Genomic DNA, 16,155 nt, shown 5'->3' with positions numbered 1-16,155 from the left:
CAGCTGTGCTCTCCCCCCCCCCTCTCCCTGCGGGCGCTGTCCAGCTGTGCTTCCCTCCCCCCCAACTCCCTCTCCCTGCAGGTGCTGGCCAGCTGTGCTCCCCCCCTCTCCCTGCAGGCACTGGCCAGCCGTGCTGTCCCCCCTCTCCCTGCAGGTGCTGGCCAGCCGTGCTGTCCCCCTCTCCCTGCAGGTGTTGGCCAGCCTTGCTGTCCCCCCCTCTCCCTGCAGGCGCTGGCCAGCTGTGCTCTCCCCCCCTTCTCCCTGCGGGCGCTGTCCAGCTGTGCTTCCCTCCCCCCCAACTCCCTCTCCCTGCAGGCGCTGGCCAGCCGTGCTGTCCCCCCTCTCTCTGCAGGTGCTGGCCAGCCGTGCTGTCCCCCCCTCTCCCTGTAGGTGCTGGCCAGCCGTGCTGTCCCCCTCTCCCTGCAGGTGTTGGCCAGCCTTGCTGTCCCCCCCCTCTCCCTGCGGGCGCTGGCCAGCTGTGCTCCCCCCCTCTCCCTGCAGGTGCTGGCCAGCCGTGCTGTCCCCCCCTCTCCCTGCAGGCGTTGGCCAGCCTTGCTGTCTCCCCCCCCCTCTCCCTGCAGGCGCTGGCCAGCCATGCTGTCCCCCCTCTCCCTGCAGGTGCTGGCCAGCCGTACTGTCCCCCCCCTCTCCCTGCAGGTGCTGGCCAGCCGTGCTGTCCCCCCTCTCCCTGCAGGTGCTGGCCAGCCGTGCTGTCCCCCCCCTCTCCCTGCAGGTGCTGGCCAGCCGTGCTGTCCCCCCCCTCTCCCTGCAGGTGCTGGCCAGCCGTGCTGTCCCCCCCTCTCCCTGCAGGTGATTCTTGTATCAATGTGTTTACTACTGTCTTAGCATCTGCATATAGACAGAGGTATCCCCTATTGGCGCTCCTCAAATTTAAAACTAAGCAGCCCATGCGGACCTGACTTACTACAATCAAAGTTCCTACGACTTGGTGCCCCAGCCTGTGCCAAACCAATTGCTTCCATAGTCAACTCTATCCTGTCTGCAGGCCATATCCCTAAGACCTGGAAAACTGCCAGAGTTGTCCCAATCATCAAAAGTGGGGACAAAAACACTGTCTCAAACTGCAGGCCAATCTCTCTTCTCCCAATCCTATCCAAAGTCAAGGAAAAATGTGTTCACTCCCAATTAAGCGATTACTATACCAAGACAAATTTTCCTAGCCAATTCCAATCTGGCTTTCACCCAAACCCTCCACTGTAACTATTCTGCTAAAAGTTTGAAATGCCCTGTATATAATGTGTACCCTGCTTACTTATGCAACTGCTTTTGCAGCTATGTATCCCCTGTATTGAACCCTATGCTCAGGACACACCCAAAAAATGAGAGGCGTCTCCCAATGTACCATTTCCTGGCAAAACATATGACAAATAAATTAGCAACTAGGATGTTGGTTGCTTGATCTGCAGCAGAATTAGAATGATATATTACACAGCCATTTTGACAATAACTACTGCTTATACTAAAATGGGACACCTTTGGAAAAAATAAATGGTTAAAAGTAATAAAATACGGGGCGCGTGTCTATGACGGCATCCAGGAAGGTCGGCTGAAGGAAGAGCTCCAGAGACCCTTCCGACTAAACCCTAATTTGCAGAAGTTTTAGCCCACCAAAAAACTTCAAAAACCCCATAAACCGACCCCCGAACCTGTCAGGATGACATCTAAGGGGAAAAACCCTTCAACTCAGGGAGTGGGGAACTTCTTCACGCCCGCAAAGCGGCCCGCTGAGGCGGGGAATAAGAGGCAAGATGGCCCCCAGGCCTCAGGCCAGAAAAGCAAACAAGGCCCCCATGACCCACCGAGCCCCGCTGAGGCCACCCCACTCGTGGACGGAGGTATAACTAAAGAATATTTAGAGGGTTTACTCACTAAACTCCAACGGTCCCTACAATCCAATCTAAAAGAGGCTGTGGCAGAGATCAGGCAGGACATCCATGGCCTGCAGGAAAGAACAACCACACTGGAGACTAAGCTAGATGAGGCTGCGCACCACCAAACTGACGCAGACAAAGAAATAATCCGCCTGGGCCATGAGATTAATGCCTTAAAGGATAATCAGGAAGATCAGGAGAACAGGGATCGCCGCCAAAATTTGCGCATCCGCGGTATCCCTGAGACTGTACTGCCCTCACACCTACGGGAATACCTGTCTGACTTTTTCCTCCTCCTCTGCCCCGAGCTTGAGCCGCGGGACCTGGAAATGGACAGGGCGCACCGGGCCCTGGGCCCCCGCTCTGAGGACCCTAACTGCCGGCGGGACGCGATCGTGCGCCTACACAGCTACACAGCTAAGGAAAAGCTGATTACTGCAAACAGAGGGAAGAGCACGATCGCGTTCAGAGGCGAGCAGCTGCAGATTTATAATGATCTGTCCAAGCGGACCGTGGACCGTCGCAAGGCCATCCGCCCCCTGACCCTACTCCTCCGTGAGAAGGGGATTTCCTACAAATGGGGGTTCCCCTTCAAGCTAGTGGTCCCCCATAAGGGCAAATTCCTTACCCTGCGCCATCCAGAGGACATGGAGCACCTGGCCAAAGTCCTGGGACTCCCGCTGGAGCCCTTCCAGCCGGAACACCGCCCGGATGGCCGGCCACGAGACAGGGACAGAGATGATATCCCCGTTCGAGCCTCAGAGAGGATTGCGGAACAAAGACAGTCCCGGGACAAATAGAGGACTACCCTGCACAAACCTCGGCCCGCATTAGAAGAGCCCCTCACGCACACACCACAATAACAAGCACAACAACACCTACAGGGAAATTATGTAACCCCCCCCCCAAAATGGCGACAGGATCTCTCTTACCTCCACACGTGGCCATCCCTCTCCCCGACGATTGCTGCAGCTCACGACCGGTTACGGAGGCAGCATTACACCACAGCCGCCTCAAGGACACCACAGCAAGCGCGGGATCCCACGAGGCTGACTCTGGTGCCCACGAGGCTGACTCTGGCTGGCTCGTATAGCCTCCAACCCCAAGGAGCCCTCAAGATGGCGACGGGTGAGGCCATTTCTCCCCTCGTGGAGCTCCTTCACCCTGCAGCTACCTGGGGTCCTCCACAAGATGGCGGCCGAGGAGGACCCGCACCAACGAGTCGCTCCACACTGCCCTAGACGAGCGCCGGGTGACGTCATCGGAAGGCGCACCAGAGCGGATCTACGGCGGCCCGCGAGGAACATCCGGCCCCACTCGGCACCCAACTACTGGCCGCTCCCCCTCAGCCTACGCTTGGCCCCACGTACCCGAACCTGGTCCCCCCTGCACTCCCCATGCCGGCGGCGCCCGGTCCCCTGGCTTCCTCCCCCCCACGCAGACCCCCGATCAGTGCATACCTGGGATGGCCCCCCACAGACGCCCAGCGGAGGCCTGAACAGGTTCAGATGCAGCGCCCCGGGGCGCTCCCCACCGGGTGACTCCACACTGTGGCACACTGCTCTTGGTGCGGCCCCTGCCCGCCTCCCTCTCCCCTCTCTCCCTTCAGGCCCCCCCTTGCCTCCCCCCCTTCCCCCTCACACGCAGACCTCCCCCTCTCCTCCCATCTCCCCCTCCCCTCCCTCCCCCGCCTTCCTGGCCTCCCCCCCTTCCCCCCCTCTGCCTTCCCATTCCCCCCCCCTCCTATGAAAGTCCCCCTACCAAGGCAAGGAGCACTCCCAGGTTGACTCACCCTGGATCTCACCGGCCCTCCAGGGCCCAACAGAGACACTGGACCTCCAGCCGCACTGTATAGGAAATGATTTATGTCTATGTGGCCTAAAGGTGCATGCATTGTGTTCACCCCCCCCATTATTCCCCCCCCCTTCTCCCCCCCCCCATTCTCCCACCCCCCCCACTCTCCCCCCCCCCCACTCTCCCCCCCCCTCTCCCCCCCCATCCCTCTCCCCACTCTCCCCCCCCATCCCCCCCCCCACTCTCCCCCCCCATCCCCCCATTCTCCCCCCCGCATTCTCCCCCCCCCATTCTCCCCCCCCTCCCCCTGCCCCCCCAAACTCCCCCCTACCACTACCTTCCCCCCCCTCCCTCCTTCATCCCCCCCTCCCCCTTCTACCCCCCTCCCCCCTTTACCCCCCTCCCCCGTTTACCCCCCCACGCTTCCCCCTACCACTGCCTTCCTCCCTTCTCTCCCCCCCCCGCCTCCCCCCCCTCCTCCCCCTCCCCCCCCCTGCCTCCCCAAATTTCCCCCTACCACTCCCCCAACCCCTCCCCCAACCCCCCCCATCAGCCCTCCCCTCCCCCTACCGCCCCCCAGCCCACCCCCCTGCCCCTATAATCAATCTCCCCCCCCGCCCCCCCCTCCCCCACCCACGGATCATTCTCCTGTCAAGTCACGGGTGACTATCGCCGCTCCAAGGCAGCTTAGGAGTGGAGTGCTTCAGTTCAGTATTGTATGTAACCAATCTGTCTAGTATTGTACACACACAGCTTATCAAATACGAGGTACAATGTTGGTTTTGAACGCTACGCTTACGATATGTCAGAACTGTTCTCCCCCCCCGCTACCCCTTGTCTCCCCCCCCAACCCCCTCCCTCCCCCCATATCACCCCCCCTTTTTTTTTTTTTTTCTTTTCTTTCTTTTCCTCCCACACCCTCACCCAATCCCTCCCCCCCCCTCCTCTCTTTCCCCTCTTCTCACCCCAAGGACCACTCCACAGAGGGGATGCTCCCGAACCTCACCACCCCAGGAGTGCTCAAGAAACCACAGGTTCATGCTACCCTTATAGTCGCCTAACCAAGCGGTCAAGGTACACACTAGGAGCGCCTGAAAATACAATATAGAAGCCAGGTATACATTATCCGGACCTTTACCAGAAGCGGCCCCCTACCCAGCCTACCCCTGAACCCCCAAACCCGCCCGCCTCCCCCCCACCGCCCACCCTCAGTACTGAGCAGCCTGGCGCCTTCCCTCTCCCCTTCCAACTCCCCACATTGCCCATACAGGAGAGAATCCCAATCATCTGGGTCACCCACGGACCACATGTCCTGGCTGTAACCCCCATTAGCTAAGGGTCTCTACTCGGCCCACCCTTGCTGGAGACAGTCGTTGGACCCGCCCCCCTAGGGTCTTAAACCACCCCAACCGGTCTATAAACCAGACCGGTCTCAAACTTTACAGACCCCAATAGGGTCTATTTTCCCTCTTTTCTACCTCCGCTGATCCTATCCCAACGGTTCCCCTCCCACCCTACCTCCCGTCCCATTTGGCTGTCCAGCTATCATCTTAACTCAGAGTTTACAACTAGTCAACGTTCATTCCAAACAGAATGTCACGCCAACAAGCTCTAAAGTTTATTTCCCTAAATGTCAAGGGCCTCCACAACACCAGAAAAAGACGCCTGGCCCTACAGGAGCTTAAGAGGTTGGGAGGCGATGTTGTTTTCCTCCAGGAGACACATTTCACATCTCGGGAGCCGCCCAAAACATTCCAGCATGCGTATCCGATGAGCTACTTTGCCTCATATAGTAGTAAACGCAGAGGGGTCGCCATTCTGATTCGTCAGGGCACCCCATTTAATCTTGCTAAAATCCAGGCAGATCCAGAGGGAAGATTTATTGTGGTCTACGGTTCGCTCTCAGGCTCGGCAATCGCCCTTATTAACCTATATGCCCCAAACGAGAACCAGACAGATTTCTTAAAAACAGTTCTGGCAGAAATTGACCCCCAATACCTATCATCGCTACTTATTGCAGGCGATCTAAATATGGCTCTCAACCCTAAAGAAGATAAATCGAGCCTCCCAGGGCGACAACAATCCACCCAGTCACAAAGACTGGGGAAAAAATTCAAGGTCATAATGGGGGACTTCTCACTTTTAGACATTTGGAGAACACAACACCAGGGGCAAAGGGATTATACCTTTTACTCGGCCCCTCACCAGACATATTCCCGTATAGACTACTTTCTTGCTACCAAGAACATTCTAGAGGCCGCCCTAGACACTGACATCGGCCCAATCACATGGTCAGATCATGCTCCCATCACCCTGACCCTATCCATCCCATTCGTGAAAACAACCTCGTATTCCTGGAGACTGAACGACTCCCTACTGAATCACTCGGAGACAGTACGGGAGATCAAAAAATCCCTTAAGGAATATTTCCGGATAAATATAGGCACTGTTGCCTCTCCAGCGAGCCTGTGGGAAGCCCATAAGGCGACAATCAGAGGACATTTCATCTCAATTGCCTCCCACAGGAAAAAAACTATATTTAAACAAACCAAAGAGCTAACAGACAAAATAATAAGTTTAGAACAACAGCATAAAAATAACCCTTCCCGGAAAATTTATAAACAGTTGACTTCTACCAGAAGCGACTTAAGAATAATTCAAATGGACAAAGTTGAAAAAGCTCTTAAATGGACGGGTCAGAGGTATTACGATAAAGGGAACAAGGCCGACAGACTTCTTGCTAGCAAGTTACGAGGCATACACAAAAGATCGCAAATAACGGCGATTCGGAATAAAGCTGGGGAACTCTTATACAATGAAAAAAAAATAGCAGAGGAATTCACTAAATTTTACTCTAAATTATATAACCTAAGGGCTCACTCTGCGAGCCCAGATCCGAAGGAGCTATCGGCTACCATTGATTACCTAGCTGACTGCGACCTCCCCTCATTAACAGAGGAGGAACTCCTTCTCCTGAACGCCAAAATAACGGCGGAAGAACTAGAATGGGCCGTTAAGGCCTCCAAAATTTCTAAAGCACCGGGCCCTGATGGTTTCACAAATGCCTACTATAAGAAGTTTCTCCCCACTCTGTCCACCCACCTTTTAAAATTGTTCAACTCATTTTTAGAAGGATGTCCTATCCCATCTTCAATGTCGTCCGCCAATTTGGCCATAATCCTTAAAGAAGGGAAGGACCCCACACAATGCGGTAGCTATAGACCAATCTCACTGTTGAACAATGATCTAAAACTATACAGTAAAATACTGGCGAACAGACTTAATCCAATTCTCCCGAGACTAGTACACATGGACCAGGTCGGGTTTGTCCTGGGCCGCCAGGCCTCAGACAATACCCGTAAAATCATTAACCTTGTTGACCAGGCCCACCTTTCAGACTCACAAGCTATGTTACTAAGCTTAGACGCAGAGAAGGCATTTGACAGAATTGACTGGCTGTTCTTAGGTCAAACATTAAAAAAATTCGGATTCAGGGACTCCTTTCTTAAGGGGGTCCAGGCGCTTTACCAAACTCCATCCGCATCAGTTAGACTATCAGGTGGAGGAGCGGAACAAATTCACATTCGAAATGGTACCCGACAGGGTTGCCCCCTCTCCCCTCTCCTTTTCGCTCTCACGATTGAACCACTGGCGGCCAAAATAAGACAAAACCCAAACATCCAGGGTATTCCCATGGCCACCGAACAATACAAAATTTCCCTATTCGCTGACGATATTATCCTGACCTTGACCAGACCCCTCACTTCCCTCCCCAACCTCCAGATGGAACTGGCTGAGTTTGGAAAGGTATCAGGGTATAAAATAAACAGCGACAAATCTGAGGCCCTAAATATTAGTCTTCCCGAACCCACAGTCAAACTCCTTAAGCTAAATTTCAACTACCGATGGTGCCCCTCATGCATTAAGTATCTGGGAATTAATGTATCTAGGCACTATCGGGACCTATATAGGGATAACTACCCGAAACTATGGGACCAGATCAAAAGGGATCTAGATCGGTGGGAAGGTTATCAGATCTCATGGATTGGGAGGATGATCTCTACCAAAATGAATATACTCCCAAGAATGTTGTACCTATTCCAGACGCTCCCAATCCAGGTCCCGGCCGCCGATCTAAAATATATACAGAATAGACTCCTCCACTTCATTTGGCAGGGTAAGAGGCCCAGGGTAGCCAGATCAGTCCTGATGACCACGAGATCCAGAGGAGGGATGGGGGTACCTGACCTATACAAATACTATCTAGCCGCTCAGCTCAGGCAGGTAGTAATGTGGAACTCAGACCCGACCCGATGTTGCTGGGTGGGAATGGAAACTCGGTGTGCCAAACTGCCTTCTCTGCAAGCCTGCCTCTGGAGCCTGAACAGAGGAGATGGCCACTTACACAATCTTAAGCTACAGGCCTCACGATTCACGTGGGACACCTGGTCCAGATGCAAACTTAAATTTAACCTCACATCCACAAACTCACAACTCACCCCCCTCGTTAATAACCCTAAATTCCCTCCAGGATGCGGATCTAAGCTGTTCGCCCACTTTCACACACGGGGTATAGAGGCGATTGCCGACGTACTGAGCCTAGGGAAGCTCCTGAGCTACCAAGAACTGAGGAACAAATTTAAAATTACAGAATTGGACACCTTTAAATATCTACAAATTAGAAACTTTGTCAGAACTACGTGCCCTCATCCAGAATACCCCACTCTCACTTCGTTTGAACTCCTGTGTGAGGACAAGTCTCACCAGAAGGGACTTATCTCTGATAAATATAGTATCCTAATGCGCTCAACGTCCCCAACACAGCACGACTACATGCTGCGATGGTCAGCTGATCTAAACGTTAGTATAGAAAGAGAGACTTGGGAGGAAATCTGGCAGGCAGCCTCAGAAACTTCCCTTTGCACCACAATTAAGGAAAACATCTATAAGATCATGTTTGGCTGGTATCTTACCCCAGCACGATTAAACCAGATCTACCCTCTGGCATCAGACCAATGTTGGAGAGGCTGTGGTAATAGAGGGGACATGGCCCACATCTGGTGGACCTGTCCAGAAATTGTGAAATACTGGGCCAAGGTCCAAATTCTTTTAAAAGAGGTCACCGGCCTAGAAATTCCTATTGAACCACTGACCTTCCTGTTGGCAGCACCCATGCCGAATATAGTTCGGCCCACCAGGAAATTAATATCCTTCATTCTCACAGCGGCGAGATGCTGTATTGCGGCCTCCTGGAGGAAAACAGCTACGCCAGCGCTCAATACGATAAAGAAAAGGATTGGGGAAGTAATGACAATGGAAAGGCTCACAGCCAACCTCAGACAAAAAACCCAGGCCTTTGAAGATTTCTGGGAACCTTGGTTCCACTTTACCAGAGCGCCCCGACCAGCACAGGGGGGTGGGAGTCTAACTCCCCCCCCCCCCATAAGGAGAAAAAAAAAAAAAAACTCGTACGAATTTCACCAGCAACACCCTATCAGCCAAGTAGGACGAGAACACCCTCCCCTCCCCATCCCCCCCTCACCCCTCCCTCACACCCCCTCAACTACCCCACCACCCTCCTTCCTTACCTTCTCTCTACGAAGGCTCCCCCCCTCTTTTCTGGACAACTTAGGTTGCCTTTCTTTCCCCCCCTTTAAAAAATATGTTTTGGAAAATGTTAGGCAACAAAATATGTCAGAAACGTTGTATTCTCTAAAAATGCCTAATAAAAACATTGAAAAAAAAAAAAAAAGTAATAAAATACATCACATTCAGTTAATAGACAAATGATTTTGTATAGGGCTTCACACTAATTTCTTGTAATATAATTTCTTTGTACAGTGCTGAGCACACTACCAGCTTTTTTTATACTTTCAAAAACACTCAGCATTTTTCCATTTGACTAAAAAATAATGTCAGATCCCGGGCGCTTAGCCAGCTAGCTTTCCTGGGCTTATCGCCAAATGACCTTGGGCCTTACAGGTAGCAGACACCGGCTTCTCCGTCTTCTATATATTGCTGGATCGGAACATTAGTTTAATATTAAAAAAATAACGCTTTCTCCACAGCCCTTACAACTACATTTTCTATGGCCTCCAAAAAATAAAATAACGGGACTTTTGTAAAGATGAGGTCAGATAACTTCTAAACACACAAATTGCCACGAGCATGCTACGTTCCTCCTCTCATTCCTCTGAACGCCTTTTGGAGGAAATTCTCATACTCTCGCAGACTTCCTTCATTACGAATGTATGCTATCTTGTTTCAGCTCTGCCCCCTCTCAAGCTGAACAAACCTACTTTTCTTCATTAATCAACACGCACAAGTCTAACCCACACTGACACTTCCTTCATCTCACCACAGGACTTTGCTGATTATTTTAAGGAAAAGGTGGAATCCATACATCAGAACATCCTCTGTTTCCTCCTTCCATCCTACACCAGCTTCCTAACTCTTCCTGCTTTCCTTGACTCTTTCCACTGTCTCAGAGGAGGATGTGCCACTGTAGATCTCCTCTTCCTCTACCACTTGCCCTCTTGAACCCATTCCTTCCCATCTCCTAAAATCTCTTGGTCCTACTATAATCCCTACGCTCACACATTTTTAACTCCTCCCTCTACTCTGATACCTTTCCATTCTCCTTCAAACATGCAACAGTCATACCATTACTCAAATACAGCAAGCTTGTCCCTCCATGTCTTTCTATCGACCTGTCTCCCTCCTGCCTGTTGCCTCTAAAACCTCTTGAACGTCTTGTATTCTCTCGCTTGCTCCATTTTCTCAACACCCATTCTCTCCTTGACCCTCTACAATCTGCCTTCTGCACTGCACGGAGACAGCTCTCGCTAAAATAACTAATGACCTCCATGCTGCTAAAGACAGAGGTCATTACACTCTGCTCATATTACTCAACCTCTCTGCAGTATTTGCCACCGTGGACCACCCTCTTCTCCTTCACATTCTCCATACTCTTGGTATTTGGAACAAAGCTCTATCCTGGATCTCATCCTACCTCTCCCATCGTACTTTCAGTGTCTCTTCTACTAACACCTCCTTATTTACTGATCTGTCTGTGGGGGTACCCCAGGGCTCTGTCCTGGGACCTCTTCTCTTTTCTCTGTATTCACTCTCTAGGTGACCTAATAACATCTCTTGGGTTTAAATATCACCTCTATGCTGATGACACACATTTACTTTTCAACCCCTGACCTTACACCTGCTGTACAAACCAAAGTTTCTGAATGTCTTTCTGTTATCTCATCCTAGATGGCCCCCCGTCGCCTTAAACTCAGCAAAAACACATTACTGTTGGAAGTACAATTATGCATCCAGTAGCCCAAGCACGCTGATTAGGGATCACACTCGACTCCTCTCTCATTCAAAACGTTTCTATAACCTGTCGCTTTTTTTTGAAGTGAAACTTCTTTAGTGGCACCTCTGATGGGATAAAACTGGATAGATGGGGGGGCAAAATGTGAAACGGAAGTGACGTCACGTAATGGACGCCGCTCCGCTCACACGCCGCTCCGCTCACACGCCGCTCCGCTCACACGCCCCCTGTCACATGTGGCGGCGGCGGCGATAGCCGCCGGCGCCGCTCCTAATCGCCGCCGCACCCCTCACCCTCCCATACACCCCTCACCCTCCCACACACCCGCACCCAGTTGCTCACATGCGGTGGCGATAGCCTCCGCTCCTAACTGCCACGGCACCGCTGTTCCGCCGCCCGCTGCCATGCCGCGCGCCACGCATGCGCAGAAGCGGCTGGCAGCGGCGCCGTTCCCCGCCCGCTGCCATGCCGATGGACAGGAGGAGGGAGGCCGGCGCCGCTCCTAACAGCCTGGGAATAGGGTGGTTTGAGCGTGCCGCCGGGGGGGGGGGGAAGAGGGGAGCTTGAGCACGCCGCCGGGTTGTGGGGAAGGGGGGAGCTTGAGCGCGCCGCCAGGGGGTGGGGACGGGGGGAGCTTGAGCGCGCTGCCGGGTTGTGGGGGAGCTTGAGCGCGCCGCTGGGTTGTGGGGAAGGGGGGAGCTTGAGCGCGCCGCCGGGGGGTGGGGAAGGGGGGAGCTTGAGCGCGCCGCTGGGTTGTGGGGAAGGGGGGAGCTTGAGCACGCCGCCGGGGGGTGGGGGGTATCTGCTCAGAAGACTCAGACTGAGCCCCCCGGCTCCGCAGCTCCGTCGGGGGTGGGGGGAGTCAGGAGAGAGGGGGCAGGACACAGACAGAGAGACATACGGTACACACAGAGAGATACACATACACTGACAGACACACACACACTGACAGACACGCACACACTGACATACACACATTGACTGACACATACACACATTGACTGACACATACACACAATGACACACACACTTACTCTGACGCACACACACACACTGACTGACACACACACACTTACTCTGACGCATGCGCACACACTCTGACACACACTGACACACGCACGCACGCACACCCCAGTGATGTACCGAACACCGCCCCTGAATGATGTGCCTATTCCTTCCTCCCCACTGTGAGCTCCCCCACCCGCTCAACATTCATGATGCTGGTACTGCTGCCAATAAACACATACACACACACTGACGCATGCACACTGACGCACGCACACTTTGACGCACGCGCACGCACACTGACTGTCACACATACGCACACACACTGACTGACACACATACGCACACACACTGACTGACACAGAGAGACATTCACACAACACAGAGAGAGACACACACACACACACACACACACACACACACACACACACACACACACACACACACACACACACACACACACACACACACACACACACACACACACACACACACTGACTGCCACAAATACTCACACTGACCGGTACAGATACATACACTGACTGACACACACACAAACAAACACATACATACTCACTGACTGACACACTGACACATGTGTGCCGAGCACGCGCGTTATAAGTCAATTTATGTGACAAAAGTCAAAGAAGTTTCACTTACTATGCGCGTGCACAGCACACACAGCTTTTTTTTTCTTTCTCCGCAATATCACAAAGATACGCCCGTTCCTCTGTTGCTCGACTGCTAAAAGTCTGACTCAGGCCCTCATTCTCTCCCGTCTAGATTACTGTAACCTCCTGCTGTCCGGCCTTCCTGCCTCTCACCTGTCTCCCCTACAATCTATCCTAAACGCTGCTGCCAGATTCACTCTACTCTTTAAACTCTGATTCTGCGTTTCCCCTCCTGAAATCCCTCTCCTGGCTTCTGATCAAATCCTACTGTCTCTGTACGCTCTCCCTACCTACCAATTAGATTGTAAGCTCCTCAGAGCAGGGACTCCTCTTCCTTAATGTTACTTTTATGTCTGGATCATTTATTTCATGACCTGTTACCTATACCATTAGGGATCTCTGATGAAGTATTGATTTTACGAAACGCGTAGGAGTTTATGAAGGACAAAATTTGAGCCTGTATTGATTGCCATATCCATCCCTGCCTGCATTCATCCCCTTACGGACAACTACATCTGTGGACGCGGGTCCAGTTACTTCAGTAGGCGACACCACACGTGAATACAACTGAGATTTGATCCGGTGCTGTATAGGAGCTAATTCCTCACCCGCCGGTTTCTCTGCAAGTGCGGACGCCTGGTAAAGACAGCGGGACACTTTTGCCTCCTAAAGCCAAGGTTAGAAGTGTATCTAGCCACAAGGAGTCATCTAGAGGGGGTCCAATATCGTTGGATTCCATCTGCTGCCGCCGAGTTAACCTCTTGAGGTCTGTCGGATGAGGGGACATGCTGGCTGCTGTTTGGTAACATGTGCTTAAATACATGTTGTGCCCGATTTTGTCTATATTGATGTACGTGCGATTATCACCGTCACTTCGTTTTCAATATAATTGAATTTATTACATGAGAGTTGTGCACTCTTTGTTCTTTTTTTTCCCCCTCATCAGGGTGGAGCCTGTTATCGCTCTGAAGCTTGTAGCCACCATGTTGCTACAAATTGACTCTTGCATGTACATTACATACGCTCCCGATGTGCATTTCACCAGACAGCTTCATCGGGGGTGGAGCAACTGCTAAACCCCACACAACCAGATGAGGAAAGGAATCCGGCGCTACAGCATGCAACAAACTCCAGGGCACTTCCGGGTTAGAACAAAAACTTCATTGGACCTCACGAACACACAGCGACACCACAGTCTCCCCCTGAGGTCCAATAGTTTTTGTTCTAACCCGGAAGTGCCCTGGAGTTTGTTACATGCGGTAGCGCCGGATTCCTTTCCTCCTATGCCAATTCTTCAGAAGGCTGCACGCCCAGACATCGGAGAACAGAGGAGAGCAGGACCAGGTTTATGAGCCTACATAGGTAAGGTTTTTCCTTCCCGGCTTAGACTTTACTCTGGTCCATGCATATTCTCCAGCTCCACTCTACTCTGGCCGATGCATATTCTCCAGCTCCACTCTACTCTGGTCCATGCATATTCTCCAGCTCCACTCTACTCTGGCCCATGCATATTCTCCAGCTCCACTCTACTCTGGTCCATGCATATTCTCCAGCTCCACTCTACTCTGGTCCATGCATATTCTCCAGCTCCACTCTACTCTGGCCCATGCATATTCTCCAGCTCCACTCTACTCTGGTCCATGCATATTCTCCAGCTCCACTCTACTCTGGTCCATGCATATTCTCCAGCTCCACTCTACTCTGGTCCATGCATATTCTCCAGCTCCACTCTATGTGACACTCACTGACACCTTGTGTGCTTCTACTAATCCGCCTGAGTGCGGGACAGGTATCTTTCACTCCCACACAACCGGAGCCTGAGCAGCCACACCATTTATTTATACTTACAGATTACATCTAGGATGGATATTGGTTTGAGGAGCGCAGAGTACATTAAAACCATAGTTCACACACACACACATCTCGGTTAACCCATCCAGTGCCAGGTGACCAGCAGTGCTTTGTCTTGTGGCACTGCAGGAGAACAAACCTATTTAAAATAAATATAACCATCAAAAAACAAAATGCATGGAAAAGAACATACACAAGTCACTGGGAAAGAGGGAGTTGTGCTTTGGGTGACGTATCTTCTGTTTCTTGTCACATAGGAAGGGTTACGATGACTTTTCACATAAGAATCGTAGGGCCGCAGGCTGTCGGTGCTGGCGTGTGCGGCGCGCTTACTAGACGCTCTGTCTAGGAGTTGAGGTTGGCTATGACGGCTTGTGTGTAGTCCAGAGATGTGGCGTAACCTCCCATATCGGTCGTACGCACCTGCAGTGGGAACGTGGAAATGTTAATGTACAAACGGCAGTCTGTTCACACCTGTGCACCTGGCAAACAAACATCTAGAGCACGAGTGGCCAAATCAAGGGTCACCAACAGGTAAGGTTTCCCTGCTTCAGCACAGGGGGGCTCAGTCTGACTGCAATGTTGACGGTAGGGGTAGCTGGGGGACCTAATAAAGAGAAATCCTAGATATTTACCCATAAATCCACGTAATTTGGCCAGCTATGTAAGGCTTATTTCAGCCAAATGTAATTTAATATCTGGGGGAGAACAGGGAATGTATTTCAAAGGCTGTATTCTTTATTCCCTGTAAATGCAATCCCCCAGGGAATCAACATTGTTCTGTGATGTGATTTGGGCTAGCTGTAATTCTAAGTCCTGTCCTTTACATAATTACTTATGTCTGTATTTATGCCTGTTCCCCCCCAGCTAGATACAGTCGTTTGGTATTGTGTGGTGAAGGAATTAACATGCAAGAAAGTGAATGAGATATTCCACTGTTATTGTCATTTCTATGAAGAAAGATAAGTAATTCACCCAGTTGAACTCTCCATAGAAATAGATCAGAACAAAGGTAGGGGATTAATTAAATCAATCAGTTATCAGGTCTGAGCCCTAGGCACTGTATCTCTTGTCTGGCTGGCTGCCTTGCTCAATGTTAAAGGATAGCCACCGAGGGGTATATAAGGAACACTGCTGATCAGTCCATCTAGAAGTCCACTCTGGTAAGTGTGGAGTTGGACTGTGACCAGCTGGAGGTTCATGTCAGAGTGGCTGCTGTGTGCAGTACTCTGATATCCTGAAGCAGAGAAGCGAACAGGGTAAACCTATTTGAAGTAGGTCACTGCACCTAGGAAAGGTAGATCTCATTCCCCAGACCCCTGTAAGTGTGTATATTTTTGTATTTTGTATTTCTGTGTGTTTCCGAGGATTTATCAAAAATAAACCTCATTTTATTTCACTTCCTTGTTTTGCCCTGTGATTGATCCCTTAAATATAAATGGTGTTAAAAGACCTCGTCTACCATGAAATGCACCACCTGTGCTGAAGCAGGGATATCCTTAAAACCCGACCAGTTAGTGGCCCTTAAGGACTGGAGTTGGCCACCCCTGCTTTAGAGAATGACCCCTGTAGCGCCTTTCCTAGCACTGCTCAAGCCTCCGCAGTCTTGTGA

General features: G+C 51.7%; 1 protein-coding gene across 1 annotated transcript in view; it reads right to left on the bottom strand.

The window, feature by feature from the left end:
* Positions 1-14,507: 14,507 nt before the first annotated feature.
* IDH3B (isocitrate dehydrogenase (NAD(+)) 3 non-catalytic subunit beta) overlaps positions 14,508-16,155 on the bottom strand; it is a gene marked incomplete at its 5' end in the record, with an annotated part of 58,131 nt that continues 56,483 nt past the window's right edge. The window contains one exon of the mRNA XM_075580439.1: positions 14,508-14,966. Coding sequence (XP_075436554.1) covers positions 14,889-14,966 — 78 coding nt within the window. The remainder of the gene's footprint in view (positions 14,967-16,155) is intronic.

The sequence above is a fragment of the Ascaphus truei genome (assembly GCF_040206685.1).
Source record: "Ascaphus truei isolate aAscTru1 chromosome 1 unlocalized genomic scaffold, aAscTru1.hap1 SUPER_1_unloc_1, whole genome shotgun sequence".
In the NCBI taxonomy this organism is placed as follows: domain Eukaryota; kingdom Metazoa; phylum Chordata; class Amphibia; order Anura; family Ascaphidae; genus Ascaphus; species Ascaphus truei.
The sequence above is the reverse complement of the archived record's forward strand: the minus strand, read 5'-3'. Positions and strand labels throughout refer to the sequence as shown.